Here is a 22,327-nt window from a genome sequence, read left to right on the forward strand (position 1 = left end):
CATCTCCCAGTTCCACATCCAAGTCACACACCATCCTGACTGGGAAATATATCTGGCGTTCCTTCAGCGTCACTCACTCAAAGTCCTTGATCTCCATACCGAACAGCATTGTGCGAGCACAATTCGATTCAAGACGAGGGCTGACAATCATCTCAAGTGCAACTGGGGTTGGGCACTAAATGCTGGCCTTGCCACCGACGCCCACGTCCTAGAGACCAGCAAAAATTAACTCATTTGTGTTGTATCCGTGTGTTAATGGAGACACAGAATGCAGGAGTTAGTTTACAGGTGTTTACTGAACAAAGTCTGGAGGTGAACTATAAGTTACAAGACACTATACAGGCTTATATATCCCGAGTGGCCACTACCGGCATTGCAGTACACAGGGGGCTCTTAAAGGTACATACACCACAATTCCTCCCCTTTTAGACAACCAGTACATAATATTTTAAATAATCATTAATTAACATGTTTACAAGAACAATAATCTACACATTTGTTGCAGTTAATCAATTAAAAGTCAGTCTCTCTGGAGACTTCCTGACTCGGTCAGGATAACGCCTCGGTGGTGTAGTAGGTTCTTTTGGCAAGGTCGATTCGGCTTGAATGCCAGTGTTGGGTTCATCTGGTTCCAGTATCACCGGATCGGAGGTAGATACTATGGCTATCTCTGCTTCGTCATTAGGCGTATAGAGTTGTGGTGTATGTTGTCCCTTTTCGGATGACTCTATGATCTGGTCAGCATGGCGCCTTATTATGCTTGCTCCAATGTCCACGGTATACATCAGCGGCCCTAGTCATGTGCAAATAGTTCCAGGCTGCCAGTTCTCGGTACGGTAGTCCCGGGCCAAAACTTGTTGACCTATCTGGAAGGTTCTAGTTGGCCTTTCATTCATGCCTTGAAATTGCCTGTTCTCTACGTCCCTTCTGATGTTTGGCTTGATCAAATCCAGCCAGCATCTTAGTCTTCTATTGAAAATCATCATGGCGGGAGTTTGGCTTGTAACCACATGTGTTGCATTCCTGTATGCAAACAAGAAGTTATCTATCTTATGTTGTAGATTTATGTCTTTATTACCCATGGCCTTTATGGCCTTCTTGAAGGTCTGGACAAACCTTTCAGCTAATCCATTGGTGGCGGGATGGTATGGGGCAGACGTGTAGTGCTTAACCCCATTGTTTCTTATGAACTTCCTGAATTCTTCAGACACAAATTGCGGTCCATTGTCAGAACAGAGCTGTTCAGGCAGCCCATTCCTGGCAAATATGGTCCTTAATACTGTGATGGTTTTTTCCGTGCTGGTGGAGGACATCTTTATTACCTCCGGCCACTTGGAGTGTGCATCAACCGCGATTAAGAACATTGAGTCCATAAATGGACCAGCAAGGTCGATGTGCACCCTTTGCCATGGAGATGAGGGTCACTGCCATGGATGTAGAGGGGCTTGTGGTGGGGCGTTTTGGACCTTCTGGAATCCTAGACAGCTCTTGGTCATTTACTCGATGTCTCCATCGATACCTGGCCACCACACAAACGCTCTGGCTAGGTTCTTCATTTTCACTCCACCCAGATGCCCCTCATGAAGCTCCTTTAGCACGTCATCCTGGAGTTTGGGTGGAATCATCACTCTGGATCCACACATCAAGGTTCCTCGGCACACTGACAGCTGTTCTCTTCTTTGCGAGAATGCTGGGAACAGTGGTTCGCCATGTGCTGGCCATCCCTTCACCGTAAAATCATAGACTCGTGAGAGAGTCCAGTCATTTCTCGTTTCCTCTTCAATGGTAGAATTTGTTACTGGTAGACATTCCACTATGGTTGAGTGGAACATCTCCACTGGGTCTACTGTGGGTGCCTCTTCTACCATTGGCAACGGTAGCCGCGATGACCCATCAGCATTCCCATGCTGTTTTGATCCTTTGTATTCTATGTCATACTGGTGTGCCCCTAGGAAAAGGGACCACCTCTGTAGCCTTTACGCTGTCATAATGGGAACGCCCTTTTAAGGGTTGAATATGGAGATGAGGGGTTGATGGTCAGTCAACACGATAAGTTTTTGTCTGTGTACGTAATGGTTCAATTTCTTCACTCCCCATACCAGGCTGAGTGCTTCCCTGTCGATCTGGGCATAGTTACGCTCAGCTGAGTTCAATGAGCGTGACGCAAAAGCTATCGGCCGCTCCAAGCCATCAGGGAATCTATGCGATAATACCGCTCCTACGCCGTAAGGGGATGCATTGCACGCCAGTCTGATTGGCAGTGATGGGTTGCAATGAGCCAACACTTCCTTGGACGTGATCAAGCCTTTGCATTTATGGAAGGCACGTTTACAGTCTTCGCTCCATTTCCAAATTACTCCCGTTTGTAGCAGTGCGTTAAGAGGGTGCAGAACAGTTGACAAGTTCGGTAAAAATTTATGATAGTAATTTATCAATCCCAGGAACGACCTTAATTGTGAGACATTTTCAGGTGCTGGGGCTTTTATGACCGCTTCAATTTGTTCAGGTGACTTATGCAACCCTTCTTCGTTAATTATATGGCCACAATATGATATTTGTTACTGGAAAAATTCGCACTTGGGGCGATTTGCTCGTAGGCCCCGTTCTCACAGCCTAGTGAGCATCTGCTCCAAATTGGCAAGGTGCTCGTTGTCGTTTTCTCCTGTTAGAAGGATGTCGTCTAAGTAGCATTGAGTCCCCGGTATCCCTTGCAGGATTTGCTCCATAACTCTTTGCCAGATAGCTGTAGCTGATGCTACTCCGAAAATCAGTCGATTGTACTGGTACAGGCCTTGTGTGTGTTTATTGTGAGATACATTTTAGAGGCCTCCTCAACCTTCATCTGTAGTTATGCCTGTGCCAAGTCAATTTTGGTGAAACGTTTCCCTCCGGATAGTGAGCCGAAAATATCTTCTATCCTCGGAAGAGGATACTGTACCGTGTGAAGGATCGGTTTTACAGTCACCTTGAAGTCACCACAGATGCGAATTTTCTCTCTCCTGCAGATTTATCATTATTCAACGTTTTCTTCATGACCGGGATGATGGGTGTTGCCCATTCGCTTCAATCTGTCTTGGATAACACGCCTGCCTTTTTCAATTTCTCCAGCTCTGCCGCGACTGCTGGACGAATTGCGTATGGCTCCGGCCTTGCCGTAAAAAACTTGGGAATTGAAGCATCTTCCACTTTTATTGAGGCGGTGACGCCTTTCAAGGTTCCTAGTTCCTGTTGAAACACTTCTTCGGCGTTGGCCAAGATGTCTTTTAATCGTTCAGGTATGATGTCATCATCAATTTTTTTCTTACTGACCACCGTCAGTGCCTGAATGGAGTGCCAGTCTAAACGTATCTTCCTGATACATTCACGTCTCAACAGCGGTGGACCACCATCTTGCAGAACGTATAAATACAACTTCTGTATTTCCTTGCCGTTGTATATAGCAGGCACCCTTATTTTCCCTCTGGGGTATACTTTCTGCCCCATTTATGTCTTCAAGATAATGGATGTGTCTTTCAAAGTTATATGCGGAAATAGGCGCTCGTAATCCCGTCGACTTATGACGGTCAGAGCTGATCCTGTATCTAGCTCCATTTTAACTGGGGACCCCGCTATCGTGAGGGTAACCCAAATGGTCTGGTAATCTTCTTTGGCAATTACATTATGTAATTTGAGACAGTTTATTCTCTTGTTTCCGGAGTCGCTATCACTCTTCTGGTCTTCAGAGCTACTGTCGTCATCATTTGTACCTTTCTGTACTCTTCCTTATTGATTTTTTTTCTGTCAGTGGATTTTTTGTTTCCAGATCGGCATACACGTGCAATGTGGCCCATCTTTACGCATTGCCTGCATGCTTTGTCCTTGAACCAGCAGTCCCTCTGGTCATGGGTGGATCTGCCGCAGCGATAACATCACTCGAAACCCCGTGTCATGTCATGGGTGCCGGAGTCCTGTGGTTTTTGCTGTATCTCTGCAGCTGCTCTTGCTGCTGCTTCGTATGATACAGCCACACTGAAAGCCTTGTCCAGTGTCAAATCTATCTCAGAAAGTAGCCTTTTTTGTGTTCCTTCACTTAGGAGACCGCACACGAATTTGTCTCGTAGAGAATCTGCCAGTGCTGCCCCGAATTGGCAGTGCTTTGACAGCTTTCGTAATTCGGTGAGGTAATCAGCGTTACTTTCATTCTTGTGCTGATTCCTCCTGAAGAATTTGAATCGTTCCGCTAGCAGCAGCGGTGTTGGGTTTAAGTGCTCCTGTAGGGTATCAACAATCTCCTTAAAATTCTTGTCCATCGGTTTGGCTGGCGTGATTAAGTTTCGTAACAGCCCGTATGTCCTTGCGCCCATCAGATTTAGAAGTACCGATGCCTTTCAATCATCCTCTACTTCATTCGCTGTGCAATATAGCTCCACTCTTTCCACACATGTGGTCCAATCCTCTATGTCACTATCGAAAGCAGTAATATTGCCAGTCTTAGGCATCCTGAAAATCAAAAATGGCGCCTCCCGCGCTTTCCTTTCTTCCCTGCCGAGAAAAAATGGCGCCTCCCACGCTTTCCCGCCGCTGCCACTGCTGTCAACGCTGTTCTCTGCGGTTTTTATTTACACAGATATTTTTAATAGTTGGAGACTCGTTCCCGCCGGACTCTCTGGGACTTTTCCCTCCCTCTGCTTGTTCCGAACGCCGAGCTGCTTTGCAGCGCCGGCTGTCTCCCGAGTGCTCCTCCCTCCGTCTCTGTTTGCCTCCGCCTTCCGACTCGCTGCTTGGCCCCACTGCAGAGCCACCTGATCAAGCCCCAGCCCGCCACCCAGGAAGGATTAGTGCAGTACCTGCCACCAGCCCGGCTAGCTGGTGAAACCACAGCTTTTTTCTTCTTTTTTTTTATTCGCCCTTCATCTGAGGAATCGATCTCCTTGATGTGCTGCTGAATTGCAGGGAAGTCGGTTTCCAATTCGTTGCCACTGTTGTATCCGTGTGTTGATGGAGACACGGAATGCAGGAGTTGGTTTACAGGTGTTTACTGAACTAAAAGATACAAGACACTATACAGGCTTATATAGTCCGAGTGGCCACTACCGGCATTACAGAACACTGGGGCTCTTAAAGGTACATACACCACAATTCATATGAAATTGAAATCCCCACGGTTCATGGGAGTTGTTCACTCCGGTTAATCAGGTTATGGCTCCACAAAATTAGTAGAAATGTGAATTTCAAACCAATCCTTCTTCTCTTGGTATCAAAGAGGGACATTTCAGCGATAAGCCCAAGTTATGGAACTGGATCCCTAGCTGGTTTATTTTAGGTCCCACTTCTGTTTGAAACCGTCAGTTCCCCTTTTGTAGAATCTCAATCGCCAATGCGAACCTTTCAGTTTTTCACGCCACAATGGTAATTGAGTTACCAACCTTTCACGGCACAAGAACATGCGGAAATCCATTTCTGTTGTTCTTTTCATTTATTTTACCGCAGATTCGCTACCAGCAGCAAATATATTAATGCAGAAGAGTGCGAGGTCATACATTCCGGCAGGAAGAATGATGAGAGACAATAAAGGGAAAAATTCTAAATGTGTGCATAAACAGAGAGACCTGGGGGTATATGTCCACAGATCGTTGAAGGTGTCAGGGTAGGTTGAGAAAGCGGTTAAAAACTCATATTGGACCCTAAACTTCATAAATAGTGGCATAGAGTACAAAAGCAAGGAAGTTATGATGAACCTTTACAAAACACTGGTTCAACCTCAACACGATTATTTCTCATTTTCGGCACCGCAGTTTAGAAAGGATGTGAAGGCCTTAGGGAGGGTGCATAAAAGATTTACGAGAATAATTCAAGGGGTGAGTGACATCAGTTACGTGGATAGATGAGAGAAGCAGGAGTTGTTCAGTTGAGAGCAGAGAAGGTTGAGAGGAGATGTACTTTACATAGGATTACGTACGATATACGACACAGAAACAGGCCATTCAGCCCAACCAGTCCATGCTGACGTTTATGCTTCACTCGAGATTACTCCCGTCTTAGCTCATTAAAATCAATCAGCTTAACCAACTACTCCCTTTTCCCTCATATGCTAACCTCGCCTCCACTTAAATCATCTATACTTTTAGCTTCAAACAGTCCCTGTGGTAGCGAGTTCCACATTCTCATCACTCGCTGGGTAACGACGTTTCTTATGAATTCGCTATTGCATTTCTTGATGGCTATCTCTTACTAATGGCCTCTATTCATGATCTTCCCCACAATTGGAAACTTTCTCTCTTTATCCAATCTATCAAAATCTTTCATAATTTAAAGACCTCTTTCTGGTCACCCCTCCACCTTCGCTTTTCAAGAGAAAAGAGACCCAGCCTGTTCACCCTTTCCTGTTATGTATACACTCGCATTTCTGGGATCATCATTGGAAATCTTCTTTGCACCATCTCCAGTGACTCTATATTCTTAATACCAGAACTGACCGCAGTTAGTGTGGTGTATCCAAGTTTCGATACAGGTTTAGCAAAACTTCCCTACTTTTCAACTCTAAACAGCTAGAAATAAACCCTAATCTTGGTTTGCTTTTTGATCTTTTTGTTAACCTGTGACGCAACTTTTAGTGATTTGTGTAGTTGTACTCCGAGATCCCTTTGCTCTTCTACCCCATCTATTCTCGCATCATCCAAGTAATAATTGACTTCTCTATTCTTCCTACCAAGACGTAATACATCAGATTTATATGTGTTTATGTTCACTTGTCACTTATATGCCCATTCTGCAAGTTTATTAATATCATCCTGTAATTTGTTGTAGTCCTCCTCAGTATTGACTATCCCCCAACCAATTTGGTGTCATCCACAAATTTAAAAATTGTGTTTTTGATTTCAAATCTATATCGAAAATATAAATTGAGAACAACAGTTCTCCCAGCATTGATCCTTGTGGAAAACCACTACCCAATTCTGCCACTGTGAACAGCTTCCATTTAATCCCACTCTCTGCGTTCTGTGTTGAAGCCAGCTACCTATCCATTCTGATGCTTGTTCCCTGACTCCACATTTTCTGATCTTTTTTATCTGACTATGATGTGTTACATAATCGAAGGCCTTTTAAAAATCTAGATAAATGACACTCTGTTACCTCTTCAAAAATTTCAATGATGTTGTTCAAGCCAATACTTTCCCTTTTGAATTCCATGCTGACTATTCATTTCTACATCTTTTGTTTCTTGAAGTTCTTCTGTTTTCTCCTTTGGAAGGATTCCATTTTTTTCGAATATCAATGTTAAGCTGACTGGTCTACAATTTCCTGGACATGTTCTATGACCCTTCTTTAATATTGGTATTACGTTCGCTATCCACAAATTCTCTGGCACAACACCGTTTTCAACCGAATTATTAAATGTTTGTTGTAATACCTCTGCTATCTTTTCCCTAGATTCTACTAAAATGTGTGTATTCAACCCATCCAGATCAGGGGTTTTATCATCTTTCAGTTTGATTAGTATATTTAATAAATCATTTTTTTTTAAATGCACTTATCTCGTTATTATGGTGGATTTGATATCAGGACACTTTATTTTTCCTGCCAAAGTGGATCACCTCGCATTTTCCCACATTTTTTTTTTATTCATTGATGGGATGTGGGCATCGCTGGCTGGCTAGGCCTGCAATTAGTGCCCATCCCTAATTGCCCTTGAGAAGGTGGTGTTGAGCCGACTTCTTGAAACACTGCAGTCCATATGGTGCAGGTACACCCACAATGCTGTTAGGGAGGGAGTTCCAGGTTTTTGGCCAAGAGACAGTGAAGGAACGGCGGTACAGGTCCAGATCAGGGTGGTGTGTGGCTTGGTGGGTAACGAGTAGGTGGTGATGTTCCCATGCATCTGCTGCCCTTGTCCTTCTAAATGGTAGAGGTCGCGGGTTTGGAAGGCGCTGTTGAAGGAGCTTTGGCGAGTTGCTGCAGTGCATCTTCTAGATGGTACACACTGCAGCCACAGTGTGCCAGTGGTGGAGGTAGTGAATATTGAAGGTGTATGGAGTGCCAATCAAGCGGGTTGCTTTATCCTGAACGGTGTCGAGCTTCTTGAGTGTTGTTGGAGCTGCACTCATCCAGGCAAGTGGAGAGTATTCCATCACACTCCTGACTTGTGCCTTGTAGATGGTGGAAAGTCTTTGGGGAGCCAGGAGGTGAGACACTCGCCGAAGAATTCCCAGCCTCTGGCCTGCTCTTGTAGCCACAGTATTTATATGGCTGGTCCAGTTCAGTTTCTGATCAATGGTAACCCCCAGGATGTTGATAGTAGGGAATTCAGCGATGGTAATGCCATTGAATGTCAAGGGGAGATGGTTAGAGTCTCGCTTGTTGGAGATGGTCATTGCCTGGCACTTGTGTGGTGCGAATGTTACTTGCCACTGGTCAGCCCAAGTCTGAATGTTGTCCAGGTCTTGCTGGATATGGACACGGACTGCGTCAGTATCTGACGAGTCTCGAATGGTGCTGAACAGTGTGCAATCATCAGCGAACATCCACACTTCTGACCTTATGATGGAGGGAAGGTGAATGATGAAACAGCTGAAGATGGTTGGGCCTAGGACACTGCCCTGAGGAACTCCTACAGTGATGTCATGTGATTGAGATGAATTATCTCCAACAACCACAGCCAACTTCCTTTGAGCTAGGTATGATTCCAACCAATGCAGAGTTTTCCCCTTCTAAGTTTGCTGACGACACAAAGCTAGATTGGACTGTGAGTTGTCAGGAGAATGCAAAGAGGCTTCAAGGCGATTCAGAAAAGTTGAGTGAGTGGGCAAATACATGGCAGGTGCAGTATAACGTTGATACATGTGAAGTTATCCACTTCGGTATGAAAAACAGAAAGGCAGAGTATTACTTAAATGGTAATAGATTGGGAAATGTTGATGTACGAAGGGACCTGGGTGTCCTTGTACACCAGTGACTGAAAGAAAACATGCAGGTGCAGCTAGCAGTTAGGAAGGCAAATGGCATGTTGACATTCATTGCAAGAGGTTCGATTACAGGAGCAAGGATGTCTTACTACAGTTATACAGGGCCTTGGTGAGACCACACCTGGAGTACTGCGTGCAGTTTTGGTCTCCTTACCTAAGAAAAGATATATTTTCCCCAGCGGGAGGGCAGCGAAGGTTCAGCACACTGATTTCTGGCATGGTAGAACTGTCGTATGACGAGAGATTGGGTCGACTAAGCGTGTATTCACTAGAGCTTAGAAGAATGTAAGGGAATCTCACTGAAACGTATAAAATTCTGACAGGCTTAGACAGACTGGGTGCAGGGAGGATGTTTCCATTGGCTGGGTGGTCTAGAACGAGGGGTCAAAGTCTGAGGATACGGGTAGGACAATTAGAACTGGGATAAGGAGAAATATCTTTACTCAGAGGGTGGTGAACCTCTGGAATTCTCTACCACAGAAGGCTGTGGAGGCCCAGTCACTGAATGTATTTAAGAAGTAGATAGATCTCTAGACACAAAAGGCATCAATGGGTATGGGTAGAGAGCAGGAATATGGTATGGAGTTAGAAGATCAGACATGATCAGATTGAATGGCGGAGCAGCCTCGAAGGAACGAATGGCCTACTCCTGCTTCCATTTTTCTATGTTTCTATGATAGACCCCGTCTAGTGGAACATTATTCAGTTCTGCGTATCGCACCATAGCAAAGATATGATGGCCAAAAATTGCGGTCAGAATTGATGGAGCTGCAGAGAATGGAGACATGTGCGCAGCATATGACATCACTAAGGCCAGGAGTGCAGCCGACAGCCAAAGAGTAAGGGAAGACACGCCCACAAAAGCAGTGAAAACAAAGCCACGCCCACATTAACCTCTTCCAGTCTCTTCCATTGTAATTACATTTACAAAAAAGTTTCCAAACATCTAAAACTTCTGAAAACATTTAACTAACTGGTGCTTGGACTATTTTATATATCAGCCGTTTGTTTTACTTTTTTTCATCGAAAACACAATCTATTAGTCCCTATCTATATAACCTCCTGTTTTGACACGCAGAAGAAGTATAACAATGTTTTATATCTCCCACAGGTAGTGCTGTTGATTTTCAGAAAGAGATTCCCAGCCAGATTTCCAATGTTAATTTTCAGGATTAAAATATATTTTTCAGAACTTTTTTAGACTGGTATTAAATAAATCAGCTCTGCACGTTATAGAGGCATTATATTGGTTGTTATGTTCTTTTTTCATTTCAAAGAACAGAATTGGTCAATGAAATCTGATAGAAGTTCACTTTGTTTAACTTTCTTAAACAACTTCCCAAAAAAGTAAAATGACACGCGACCGACAAAAAGGTCTCCTCTACCAAAACATCACAATGTACACAAACAGATCTTTTAAGATGTGACACACGCTCCTGCGCCTGCTTTCACTGACCGTAACATTTTTGGAAGCAATGGCTGGGCAGTTGGTAATTAGCCCAAATCTGCACCAGTAATTAATATTTCCCCGTTGGTGTCGATCAACTGTTAAGGCAAAACTTGACAGATCACTAGTTTGGGATTTAGCGCATGCGCAAGCACATGTGGAAATCCCGAACTTGCGGTAAATTTCAAAGGCGGTATGATGGAGTGCTCTCAGAGTGCGCCGTCATTCACACCGCAAAGTTTGCCCCATTGGCTTTGGAGGGGTTGAAGTGCTGATTCACCAGAATTAAACTGGGTCAGAAAGGCTTCAATTATCATGAGCGGTTCTATAATCTTGACTTGCTTTTCTTCTAGTACAGAAGGTTAAGATGTGATCTAATTGAGTTGTTTAAGATGATTACATGAATTAATCTGATAGAAAGAAATGACCTATTTCGTCTGGTGGGAGAGTACAGAACAAGGGTGCATAACATTAAATTAGTGTTAGGCCCTTCAAAGGTGATGCCAGGAAGCACGTCTTCACACAAAGGGTAGTGAAAACCTTGAACTCTCACCCAAAATTCTGTTGAGGATAGGTCAATTGAAAACTTCAAAACTGAAATTGATAGATTTTTAATAAGGAAGGATAATAACAGTTACAAAACCAAGGTGGGTAGATGGAGTTACGGTACCGATCAGCAATGATCGAACTGAATGGCAGAAACAGGCTCGAGAGGCTGAATGGCCTAGTTCAAATCCTATATTTCTATATCTTAATTCTGGTGTGAACAAATGTAGTCAGAGACTATATAAGCTGTGTCTTTATGCACCTCTCCACTTCACCTGACGAAGTAGCAGCGCTCCGAAAGCTTGTGATTTCAAATAAAGCTGTTGGACTATAACCTGGTGTTGTGTGACTTCTTACATTTGTTCACCCCAGTCCACCACCGGCATCTCCACAACTTAATTCTGGTGTGGTTTGCTAAAGTGCTCACAGCATTCGAGGTGGAATATATATCTTGCTTAGCTCCAAGTTGGTTGACCAAACAGTCCCTGACACTGAACTACTTTGCCCAGAGTTGTGCCCACTCATTAATCTTGCAATGTCCCTTTACAACATTATGCTGCTATCTCCAGAATTTACAGTGCCTCCCAGCTTAGTGCCATCAGTGAAGTTGGATATATGGAACTTTATTCATTCCTGTAACTCATAGATCAATGCAGTTAGAATCTGAGACCGCATTACTGAATCCTGGGAACACCACGTGTCACTTCCTGCCAATTAGATTACAGATCCATTATCGCCGCTCTATGTTTCCTAACTGCTAATCAATGCACAACCAATGTCACTAAGTTGTCTTCAACTCCATGCACTTTACCGGAAAAATGCTTTACTTAATATTACGATGACTTATTTTGATCTAACCTGTGTATACTTTTAACAACCCAAGTCCCTTTTATCCAGCTTCCCTGACATTCCACTCTCCTTAATTTGTACGATTGAATTATTGGTGAACAATCCACAGCGACCTTCTGTGCCTCTCCTAGCATTATCTGAAAGGTCCATCGAGAGCTCTGTCAATCTTTTGATACGAGCAGCCACACCAACTCTCGCACCTTCTGTGTTGCTGATCTCCACACCCATCACTCTTGTTGAAGCCTAATCTCACAATCTATTTATCCTTCCCAGTCAAGTAATTCTCCGCTATCCCCTTGGATTCTTCAATGTGTGAACCAGCGCCACTACAAGTTTCCATCCGGATTGATTATTCACTATTATGTATATATATGTACAAAGTGTGAAGTGGAAGGATATAAGTGGACCAACATATGTAAGTGAAATCAGGATACCACTAACTACTTAGAAACGAATTGTCTCAATGGCGGAGAAGAGCAGAGGAATGTGGGGGTACAGGGCACAAATCGCTAAAATTTGAGATGCAAGTTAATAAAGACATAACAAAACAAAGAATACCATGCGATTCATTTGTGAAGGCAGAGCACACTTGGAATATTTTCAACAGTTCTGGTCTCCATATTATAAACTGGAAATAGAGGAACTGGAGAAGGTGCAATGTATATTTACTATGATGATGTCAGAACTGAATTACTGTAACTATAAGAAAAGTTTGAAAAGGCTCGGGATCTTTTCTCTAGGTATGTGAAGACTGAGGGATGATGTGATAGAGGTCTTTAGGATTATGAAAGGGTTCGATAGGGCAGTTGTAGAGAAAATGTTTCCACTTCTGCGGGAGACCAGATCTAAGGTCCTTCAATATGGGATCGTTATTGATTAATGTAATAGGGAATCCAGGAAAAACCTCTTTAGCCAGAGAGTAGTTAGAATATGGAACTCGCTAGTTGAGGAGAAGGATATGTTGATTGGGTCAGAAGAAGAGGGCGGGAGGAGGTTCGTGTGGAGCACAGCCACAGACATGGACTTATTGGGTCGACTGACCTGTTTCTGTGCTGCAGTATTATGCATTACTCACAAAGAATGCACTTGCCATCCATGTGGGTGATTGTGGGATTGCTTTTATCTATTGGCTTTGCCTGAGACTTGGCTCACAATGGCAACATCTTCAACCTCGCTGAAGCTTCCCTACGTGCTTACACATTCTACCACCTGTGGTAGCACTGTGGCCCTAATCACCAAATCTCAACACAGACTCTGCTCTTGCTCCTCTGTTACCTACACTTACTTTCACTGCCTCAACATGATCCACTCTTCCTTTCTCTCCACAAGACATAGTTGACTACCAAACGCCAGTTCCATCCAAGTCACTTACTAAGATATGCTTTCACTCTTTCATCCCAGTGCCTGTTCATTGAGCGACTCCTTGTCCTCAGTGGTTTCAATTCCCATGTTAGCTTCTCTCTCCACCCCGTGTGTTCGGAACTCGGCTGTGTTCCTAAACTTCTCCCTCCTCTAATACCCAAACTCACCAACCTCCCCTAAAACTTGTCATCTCAGCACACTCCTCTATTCCTAAGGTCATTCACTCAGCTGCCTCTGCTCCTTCAACTTCTTCCCGTGCCCTGCAGCAGAAAGCATCCCCTTAGCCCGCTCACCCTGCCCTAGACTTGAATTGCATTTTATTTATCTCCCATCTCCTCTCATGCCCTCTTGTGCACGAACACGACCTCCTGCTCCCTGGACAAAAGAGAACACAGGTGCCTCCCTGCTCTTCCGAAAGAGTCAGGGAATATTTACCATTTACCTGCGGGGAAGTTAAGGACCTCGGTTTAAAGTCTCATCCAAGGTTCGCTATCTCCAGAGTGCATCATTCCCTCAGAGCTGCACTGGGCGTGTCGGCCCAGATTCTGAGCTCCAGTGTTTGGAATGGGGCTCGAACCCACAATCATTTGACTGAGAGATGAGGGAGTGATACACACTGATCATAGCCAATCGCTTCCCTTTCACTTTACTGCCCTGAACTTAGCATATCACAAAGACACAAAATACTGAAATGTTTCTCCACTAGTTTCGATGTGTTATCCCACCATTTGGTTGCGACTTTAGATGCCCGGAAACGTGCATTAGCGCCTTCTCTGGGTGAACAATGCCATCACAAAAGCAGACGACGAACATTACTCCCTTTCTACTTCGGTAGAGCATAAATTCATAGCATGATACAATCTCTCAGAAACAGAAGTAGGCCACTTCACTCGTCGTGTCTGTGAAGGCTGCTTGAAAGAGCTGTACAATTCAATCCCACACCCCAGCGTCTTAATCTAAAGCTGAAAGTTAGTGCCCTTCAAGTTCATGTCCAAGTGAATCTTGTGTATTCCAGTGGAAGCTGTTAGCAGCACCTTTTCACATAGTGCTTTTCCAAAATTAAAATCATCTGTGCGAAGAAACTCTCCGCAGGTCCCTGCTTGTTCCTTTCCCAATTATTTTAAGTCTCTGACCTCTGGTTATGGACGCAGTTGCCAGACGAAACAGATTCTCCCTATTTGCTCTATCATACCCCTCTTAATTTACAATAAACCAATTAGGTTCCCCCTTAACCTTCTCTGCATAATCGCAGCTTCTCCAATCTCTCCACATAACTGAAACCCCTCACCCCGTATCATCCTGGTAAACCTCCACTTTAGCCTGTGCAACTCCTTCACATCCTTCTTAAAGTTTGGTGCCCAGAACATTGCACAATACTCCAGATGAGAGCAAGTCAGTGCTTTCTAAATGTTTAGCATGATTTTCTCGTTTTTATATTCAATGCCCCTATTGAAAAAGCCGGTATTACTTCTGCTTTCTTAACGGCCTTAATAGCCTACTCTGTCACCTTCAAAGACATGTGAATATTCACTCCCAGGGGTCTCTGCGCTAAAACCACTCTCAAAATATTACCACTTGGATTATTCTGCCTCTCAATGCCACTCCTCACAAATTGCATCCCTTCACACTTACCTGCTATAAATTGCATCATCCATGTGCTGCACATTTCACCAGTCTGTTTATGTCCTCCTGAAGACTGCTACTATCCTGCTCAGTATTTACTACTTTCACAAGTTTTGTATCATCCATAAAATTTGAAATTATGCTTTATGTAACAAAGTCCATCTCCTATATATGTAACCATGAAAGCAATGTTCCTAATACCGCCCCAGGCGGACTCTACAGCATTCATCTCTAGTCTGAAATACATCCGTTCACCATTGTAATTTGTATTGCAGACCGAATCACATACACTCGACAGCGAGAAGTGATAATGAATCGTGAAATAATTAGTGCGGAAATGAAATGATTGCATCGAGGGTTTTACTTCTTCACAGTAATTAAGATATAATATTATAATACCTATTTGTTAGAATTAGTTCAGAGACATTTAACTTTGTGAGTAATTGTGACCAAATCCACCAAGTGGGAAAGCGCTGGTTTTGGGCCGGTCTTTCGTTTTACACTCCGCCCGATTTTACCCGCCATTGATTTTAGTGCAGCCTAAAATCAGGCCGGCTGATCGTTTCACAACCTGTCGGAATTTACTTTCATTTAATTTCGTGGAGATTAAAATAGCCCTGGGTGAAAAGCGGACGGCGGACCCAATCCCTCCCACTGGGTTCATGGTTTTAACATTAAAGCAATTCCTTGTTATCCTCACAGATTATCCTCACAAACCATCAATATCTCTAAACCGTCAAGAGAAATTATTTGTGAAGAGGGAGATGGTCAGAGTTACCTGTGGAGCCTGGTCTCCAAATTCAGGGAGCTCTTTCTAATTGTATAGAGGCCAAAATGAACCAATCAAAACAGACACAGTCTGCGGTCAGCTTTGGCATCACGGACAGGGTGGGGACCGGTTCAGAAGATTACTCCTGTATGTATAGGAAACAGTGTAAGAGAGGCAGATAACCTCAGAGCCAAGTGATACCGTTAAGGGAATGGTGGTGGGTAAGATTCAATTTCTTACACTCTAAGAAAATCAGATATCTTTGCTTGTCTCTCACATACTGACAATATAAGTGAATAAAATGTGTCTCCTGCGGTAGAACAAAACTGGCGATGGCGATTGACCACGCATTTTGTGACCCACCTGATTTTGTTTTCCATTTAATTATGTGTGTAAAATCGAATCGTGACCACCTGTTCCAAGGATCCGCCTCCCCTACATGTCTCAACTATCAAAGTTTAGTGCCACAATGACAGCAGGGCACCAGGGATTAAACTCAACTGACTCTAGCGTCGCCTCAAGAAGCTCTCCAGATTGACTGGCCTTGACACATTAGAGGTTTCTCTTTCAGGGAACAGAATCTGCGTGCAGAGGTATTCAATATGTTTTTGTTATGCACGATATTTTAATCTAACTACAAAGCAAGGTTCATATATCTATCTGCATTGCATTTCAGCAGCACTTCACAAACAGGCGAGCGAGCTCCAACACCCAGAAAGACAAGGGCAGCAACCGCATGGGAACAGCATCAACTTAAAATTCACCTTCACAAAATCACCTCCAAATTCGCCAACAAAAATATCAACTCCAATTTCCCATCCACAGAAAGACTGTCGTTACTTGAGAAGATCGGAGACGTAGAATTCTGCAGCGAATGGCTCACGTCCTTACTCAGCAAATGCTTTCCACCATCTACATGGCACAAGCCAGGAGTGTGAGAGAACAGGCCAAATATTTGAAATGTGTGACCGTCACAGCCGCGCTGAGATTAGTTCCTAACTGCCTTCCCTTGGTGGAGGTTTCATACTTGCACTGGTACCGGTCGTGGTGCGGGTATAATGGAGAATTTCACTGTTACTGATCACATCTGCACCTGGTCTAAAACAGCTGACCACGGGATTTCAAAGCATCCATTTCCTTGTACCGCTGGTATCCCAGAGTAAAATCTCCTGCCCAAAACCGGACTTTGGACTCCAGCTGATTTAGGTTCTTTGGCTCCGACATTCGATTTCCTACCTGATAACATCAACTACACTTCGGCATTGATAAATTGTCTGTAAAGTGCTTTGGATCGTCCCGAGGTCATGAAAGGCGCTATAGAAATGCAAGTCTTCTTTTGTTTCTTTGTAACCAAATCCCGAACTCCCTTTTTGTGGAATCTCTGTATCCGATGTGAAACTGCGCTTCAACACAATGTAATCATCATTGAGTTCCCAACCTGGCACTGCACCTGAAAATCCGCAGATCCATTTCTAATTGTACTTTCTATTTATTTTACCACAGATCCGCTAACAACACCAGTGATATCTCTTGATCAACCGACTGGTGTGTATGTAGTAGGAGAGACGGTCACCAATTCCTGCACCATGTCCGGAGATGATCGCTATTATGCCTTCTTCTTTTACAAAGATACTCAATGGCTGTACTCCGATCAAATTGCCAAAAAGTGCAATATTGGATATATCTCGATTACCATTAAAGAACAAAGAGGGCGGTACCAGTGCCAGTATGGAACCTTCATCAAGGAAAGGTTGTTAGAATCTCATCTCAGCGAGTCTGTGACAGTCACTGTAGCAGGTGAATGACAAGGGACAGAGGTTTGTAATTTTTTTCCAGCACACTTGGTATGTTTATAAAATCATGCTTTAATCACTGTAACTGAATTAATGGCTTAATATTAGGACTGAGGAATACAACAGAATTGGTTTTAAAGCATAAGAAAATAAGAGACAGGAGCAGAAAATGCTATTTGCACCTTCCAGCCTGCTCCACCATTCAGTAAGATCATTCGCAATCATCTACAGCACCTCCACTTTCCTGCACTATCTACATTGATTCCCTTAATGCTCAAAAATCCATCTACCTCTGTCTTGAATATACTCAACGACTGAGCCTTCACAGCCCCCTGGGGTATTGAATTCCAAAGAATCACCATCCACTCAGTGGAGAAATTTCTCCTCATTTCATTTCGAAATGGCCAAACCCTTAACCTGAGACTGTGGACCCTGGTTCCAGACTTACATTTCTCCACATTCCTGCCCACTCACTTTGCTTGTCTATATCCCCATCCAACCATCGTGCATCCTCCTCACAACTTATGTTGCACCAGCTTTGTAACATCAGCAAACTTGGCTTTGTTACATTTGGTCTCCTCATCCAAGTCATTGCTGTAGATTGTGAATAGCTGAGACTAAAGCACTGATTCTTACGTTACCCCATTAGTTGGAGCCTGTCAACCCGAAAATGATCCATTTCTTCCTACACTCTGTTTTATGTCCGTTAACCAAACCGAAATCCATGCTATTTTATTATCCCCAATCCCATGAGCCTTAATTTTGTTTAGTGTGTGGCACATTATCGAATGCCTTCGGAAAGTCCAAATATACCACATACACTGATTCCCCCTTATCTATACTGTTAGTTAAAACCTCAATAAACTCTAACAGATTTGTCAAACCTGATTTCCCTTTCATGAATCCGTGTTGATTCTGCCCAATCCTATTATTATTTTCTAAGTGTTCAGTTGTCAATTCTTCAATAATAGATTCTAACATTTTCCCTACTACTGATGTCAGGTTCACAGGCCTCCAGTTCCCCGCTTTCTCTCTCCCTCCTTTCATAAATAGTGGGGTTAGGTTTTAATCTTATTTCTCAACTCTTGACAGGATCCCTGTAAAACTGGACCCTGCAATCACCCTTTGTGAACCTATTAGCAGCAAAGCGCGTTACTGGAGATAAGGGGATGTAATTCATCACGGGAGGTAGCGCAAAATGAGATAAAGCAAATCGTCCGCGCGATTCATACCCACCGGATTTCTGATTCCATTGTAGGCAATGGGAATGGAAATCTGGCCATGTGTAAAACGGGCTGACGATGTCGCCTGTTTTGGGTTACTATACAAGACGAATTTATACTCCATTGCATCTGAATTTTGTGAATTCAACCACGAGGAAAAACATGAGCTCACAGTCCACGGCGAAACATGGAGGATAAATCTAACCACACCCTCCAGGTGGTAAAGAAGTGGATAGGGATCAGCCTCCCGTTTTAAACTTCGCCCAATTATACCCTCCATTGAATTGAATAGAGTGCACTATGATGATAGATTATGATTGCCCCTGTATCTCAGTACTGAGGGAATGCTGTGTTATGGAGCTGAGAGACCCGATAATTTGTGATGTGAAGACCAGGTCTTCTGACAGGGGAACTGCAGACTGTCTGTTATCATCACGCAATCTATGTCCCTGATTTCCAATTTTACTCCCTAAACCTCTGGAACTACCACAGTGGAATATTTAGTGGCAAATGATTTCATCTGGCGGACTGTTAACTCCACTGAGTGTATATTCACCTCACGAGGCACCACCAGACTGGCTGGTCATGTCATATTACAGATTCTCAGTCAGATAACCGAAATTGCAGAACGCGATTTACAAAATCATCCTGATATGCGAAATATTTTCACTTAAGTACATTTTAGGATTCCATATCCCTGAATGGATTGCATTTCGAATGCAGCACGAAAACCCTCGACCACCATCATCAAAAGGGACGATGGCAGCAGTTGCATCTGAAGAGCATCATCTCCTAGTTCCACCTGCAAGTCACGCATCATGCTGACTTGGAAATATATGTGGCGATCCTTCATCGTCACTGGGTCAAAGTGCTCAAAGTACGTAACAAACAGCATTGTGGGAACACAAGTGGGTTTAAGAAGAAGGCCGACCACCAGTTCTCAAGGGCAACTGGGTTGAGCACTAAATGCCGGCCTTGACAGCGAAGCCCACAATCCAGAGCCCAGCAACACTGAACTCCTTTATATGAAATGAAAATCCACACAGTTTATTGGAGTTGTTCACTCAGTTTAATCAGGTTATGGCTCGAATACATTAGCAGAAATATGAATTTCAAACCAACCCTTCTTCTCCTGCTATCACAGAAGGACATTTCAATGAACAGCACAGATTTTGGAACAGGTTCCGCAGCTCGTATATTTTCTGTCCAACTTCATTAAGCAACAGTCAATTCCCCTTTTGTAGAATCTCAGTTGCTGATGCTAACATTTCCCTTTAATGCATCACAATCTTTAATGAGTTACCAAACTTCATGGCACAAGAAAAATGAAGAAACCCATTTCATTTATTCTTTCCATTTATTTTACCACAGATGCGCTAACACCACCAGGGATCTCACTTGATCAGCTGACTGGGGTGTACTCAGAGCGAGAGACGGCCACCATTACCTGCACGGTGAACAGAGACGATCACGGTCAAATCTATTTTTACAAAGGTAATCAAATGCTGAACTATCCTCAAATCGTCACAAAGAGCAACATTGGAACACTCCCGGGTACCGGTACAGACCAAGGAGGGCATTATCAGTGCCAATATAGAATCTCCATCAATAGCCGGTGGTTATGGTCCCCGATCAGTGAAGCAGTGATCATCATTATAGCAGGTAAGTGAAGAGGAATACATATTCTTAATATTTCTATTCAATGATCTTTGTATTTTACCAATAAATCTAACTGGTTTCAATGATCAGTTTTTATATTTCACAGCGAGGCTCCCTGCGCTCAGCCCTTGACAGTGTATTTGAAGAATGGTTTAAAAATTCGACATTTACTGTTGTGGAAAGGAAGCATTATTGCATTACACAGTATGAAAAAAAATTTACTTCACAGAAACAGACCATTCGGCCCAGCTGGTGTAAGCCGGTATTTAAACTCCACATGACCCTGCTACCACACTACTTCAACTCATCCTATCTGCATATTGCTGCATTCCCTTCTCCCTCATGTGTTTATCCAGTGACCCCTTAAAAGTATGCACCCTATTTGCCTCAAGCACGCCAAGTAGATGTGATATCCACAATCTCGCCACCATCTGGAATTTATTAGTGAATATCTGTACTCCACGTGTAATATAACCAATGTTCTGCAGGCTGTGGCTTTTACTGTACGATCTGTGTTCCTGATTTCCAATTCTGCCCCTACATCTCGACTTATCAGAGCGAATCAGTTAATACCACAAACCACGGAGGGCGTTACCAATGCCAATATAGAGCCTCTGTCAATAGTGGGTGGTTCGAAATGACAGTCACTCTACTAGGTGAGTGAAAGGGAGCAGAGACTTTTAATAGACATATTCAAAGCTCTACTGGTATATAAAAATATCACCCATCTTTCAACATAACATTGTTTAATCTTCACAGAGAGAGTCTCTGCAGTCAGCTCTTTTCTGTAACCATTAATCCTGGACACACAAGCTGACACCTTACTGTCAGCAACACCATTAATCAGAGAATTATAAAACGATGCAGCACAGAAGGAGGCCATTCGGTCTGTCGTGCCTGTGTCGGCTCTGAAAAAACTGTCCAAATAGTCCCTTAGCCTTAGCTTTAAAAGCCTTCCTAATGTGCGACGCCCTGAATTAGACACAATACTCCTGCTGGGACATAACATGTGTGGTATAAAGGTTGAGCAGAACGTCCTTAATTGCGTTCTCTGTTAATCGATTGATAGAGCTATTAACAGCCGTCTCAATCATTCCCGCCACCTTCAAAGACATGTTTACATAGACGTCAGGTCTCTTGCTTCCTCCATCCCGGTTAAAATTATACCTTGTAGTTTATATTGTCTCTCCTCATTCTTCCGACCAAAGTTCTTCACATCACACTTCTCTGTGTTAAATTTAATCAGCATTGTTTCTCCCCATTTCAACAGCCTGACTATGCCAGCTCATGTGTTTTACTATCATTCTCACTGCTCGCTATATTTGCGATGTCTGTGTGATCTGCAAACTTTGAAATTATGCTCTGTATACCCAATTGCAGACCATTAATACTTTGGATTGCAAAAATAAGTCAGCACTGCATTGTGAATCGATTGTCAATGTTTGTTCCTTTCGAACTACAGGTCTACCCAAACCAACTATATCAGCGGATTCCAGTGTTGCTGTGAATGGTGGAAATGTTACCGTTAACTGTACAAATCCCGAGACATTCCTGGCTTCGCATTCTTCTGATACAGGCAAGGAGAAGCAAATTACTTGGATGTCCAGCCTGCGGCTATAGGGAGCAATTCTGTCACCTTCACCATCAGGAATATAGATCACGCCAAAGGAGGAAATTACATCTGTCTATATAAGGGGATTGTGGAGGGAAAACAGCTATCATCGGCTCTGAGTGACCCGGTAAAAATAACTGTAAGAGGTGAGTGAGATTCACACATTCACTGTAGTTATTTATTTTCCATTGAGGCTGAATCAGGTGTTTAATTCATCGATTGAAGAAGGAATAAATGAATAAATGAATCTATCACTGAATCAATGAATGTATGTTTAAAGTAGTTAAACATGCAATCGATCAATGAAACAACTGATGAATCAATCAGTCACACATTACTTTGTTGCCACTACCTTCGGCGGTATCTAGTGATATGATGTGTTACAGGATTGAAAGAATTTCCCTCATCCTGTTGTTGCGATTTTCCGAGTAACACACCGGGCTGAGATTTTTCCTGTTTATTTGATGCTTTTTCCTAATGTGCTTGAGAGGGGCGTGTATTA

The 22,327-nt window shown here is 43.3% G+C and overlaps 1 protein-coding gene across 1 annotated transcript in view; it reads left to right on the top strand.

The window, feature by feature from the left end:
• Nucleotides 1-22,327, top strand: part of LOC147087289 (Fc receptor-like protein 5) — a 34,875-nt gene that overhangs the window by 7,204 nt on the left and 5,344 nt on the right. The window contains 4 exon segments of the mRNA XM_085978146.1: nucleotides 17,042-17,335; nucleotides 19,926-20,216; nucleotides 21,676-21,753; nucleotides 21,756-21,971. Coding sequence (XP_085834272.1) covers nucleotides 17,042-17,335; nucleotides 19,926-20,216; nucleotides 21,676-21,753; nucleotides 21,756-21,971 — 879 coding nt within the window.

This window comes from Somniosus microcephalus, unplaced genomic scaffold (assembly GCF_052327205.1).
Source record: "Somniosus microcephalus isolate GS21.2 unplaced genomic scaffold, FLI_Smic_1.0 unresolved_chr6, whole genome shotgun sequence".
NCBI lineage: Eukaryota > Metazoa > Chordata > Chondrichthyes > Squaliformes > Somniosidae > Somniosus > Somniosus microcephalus.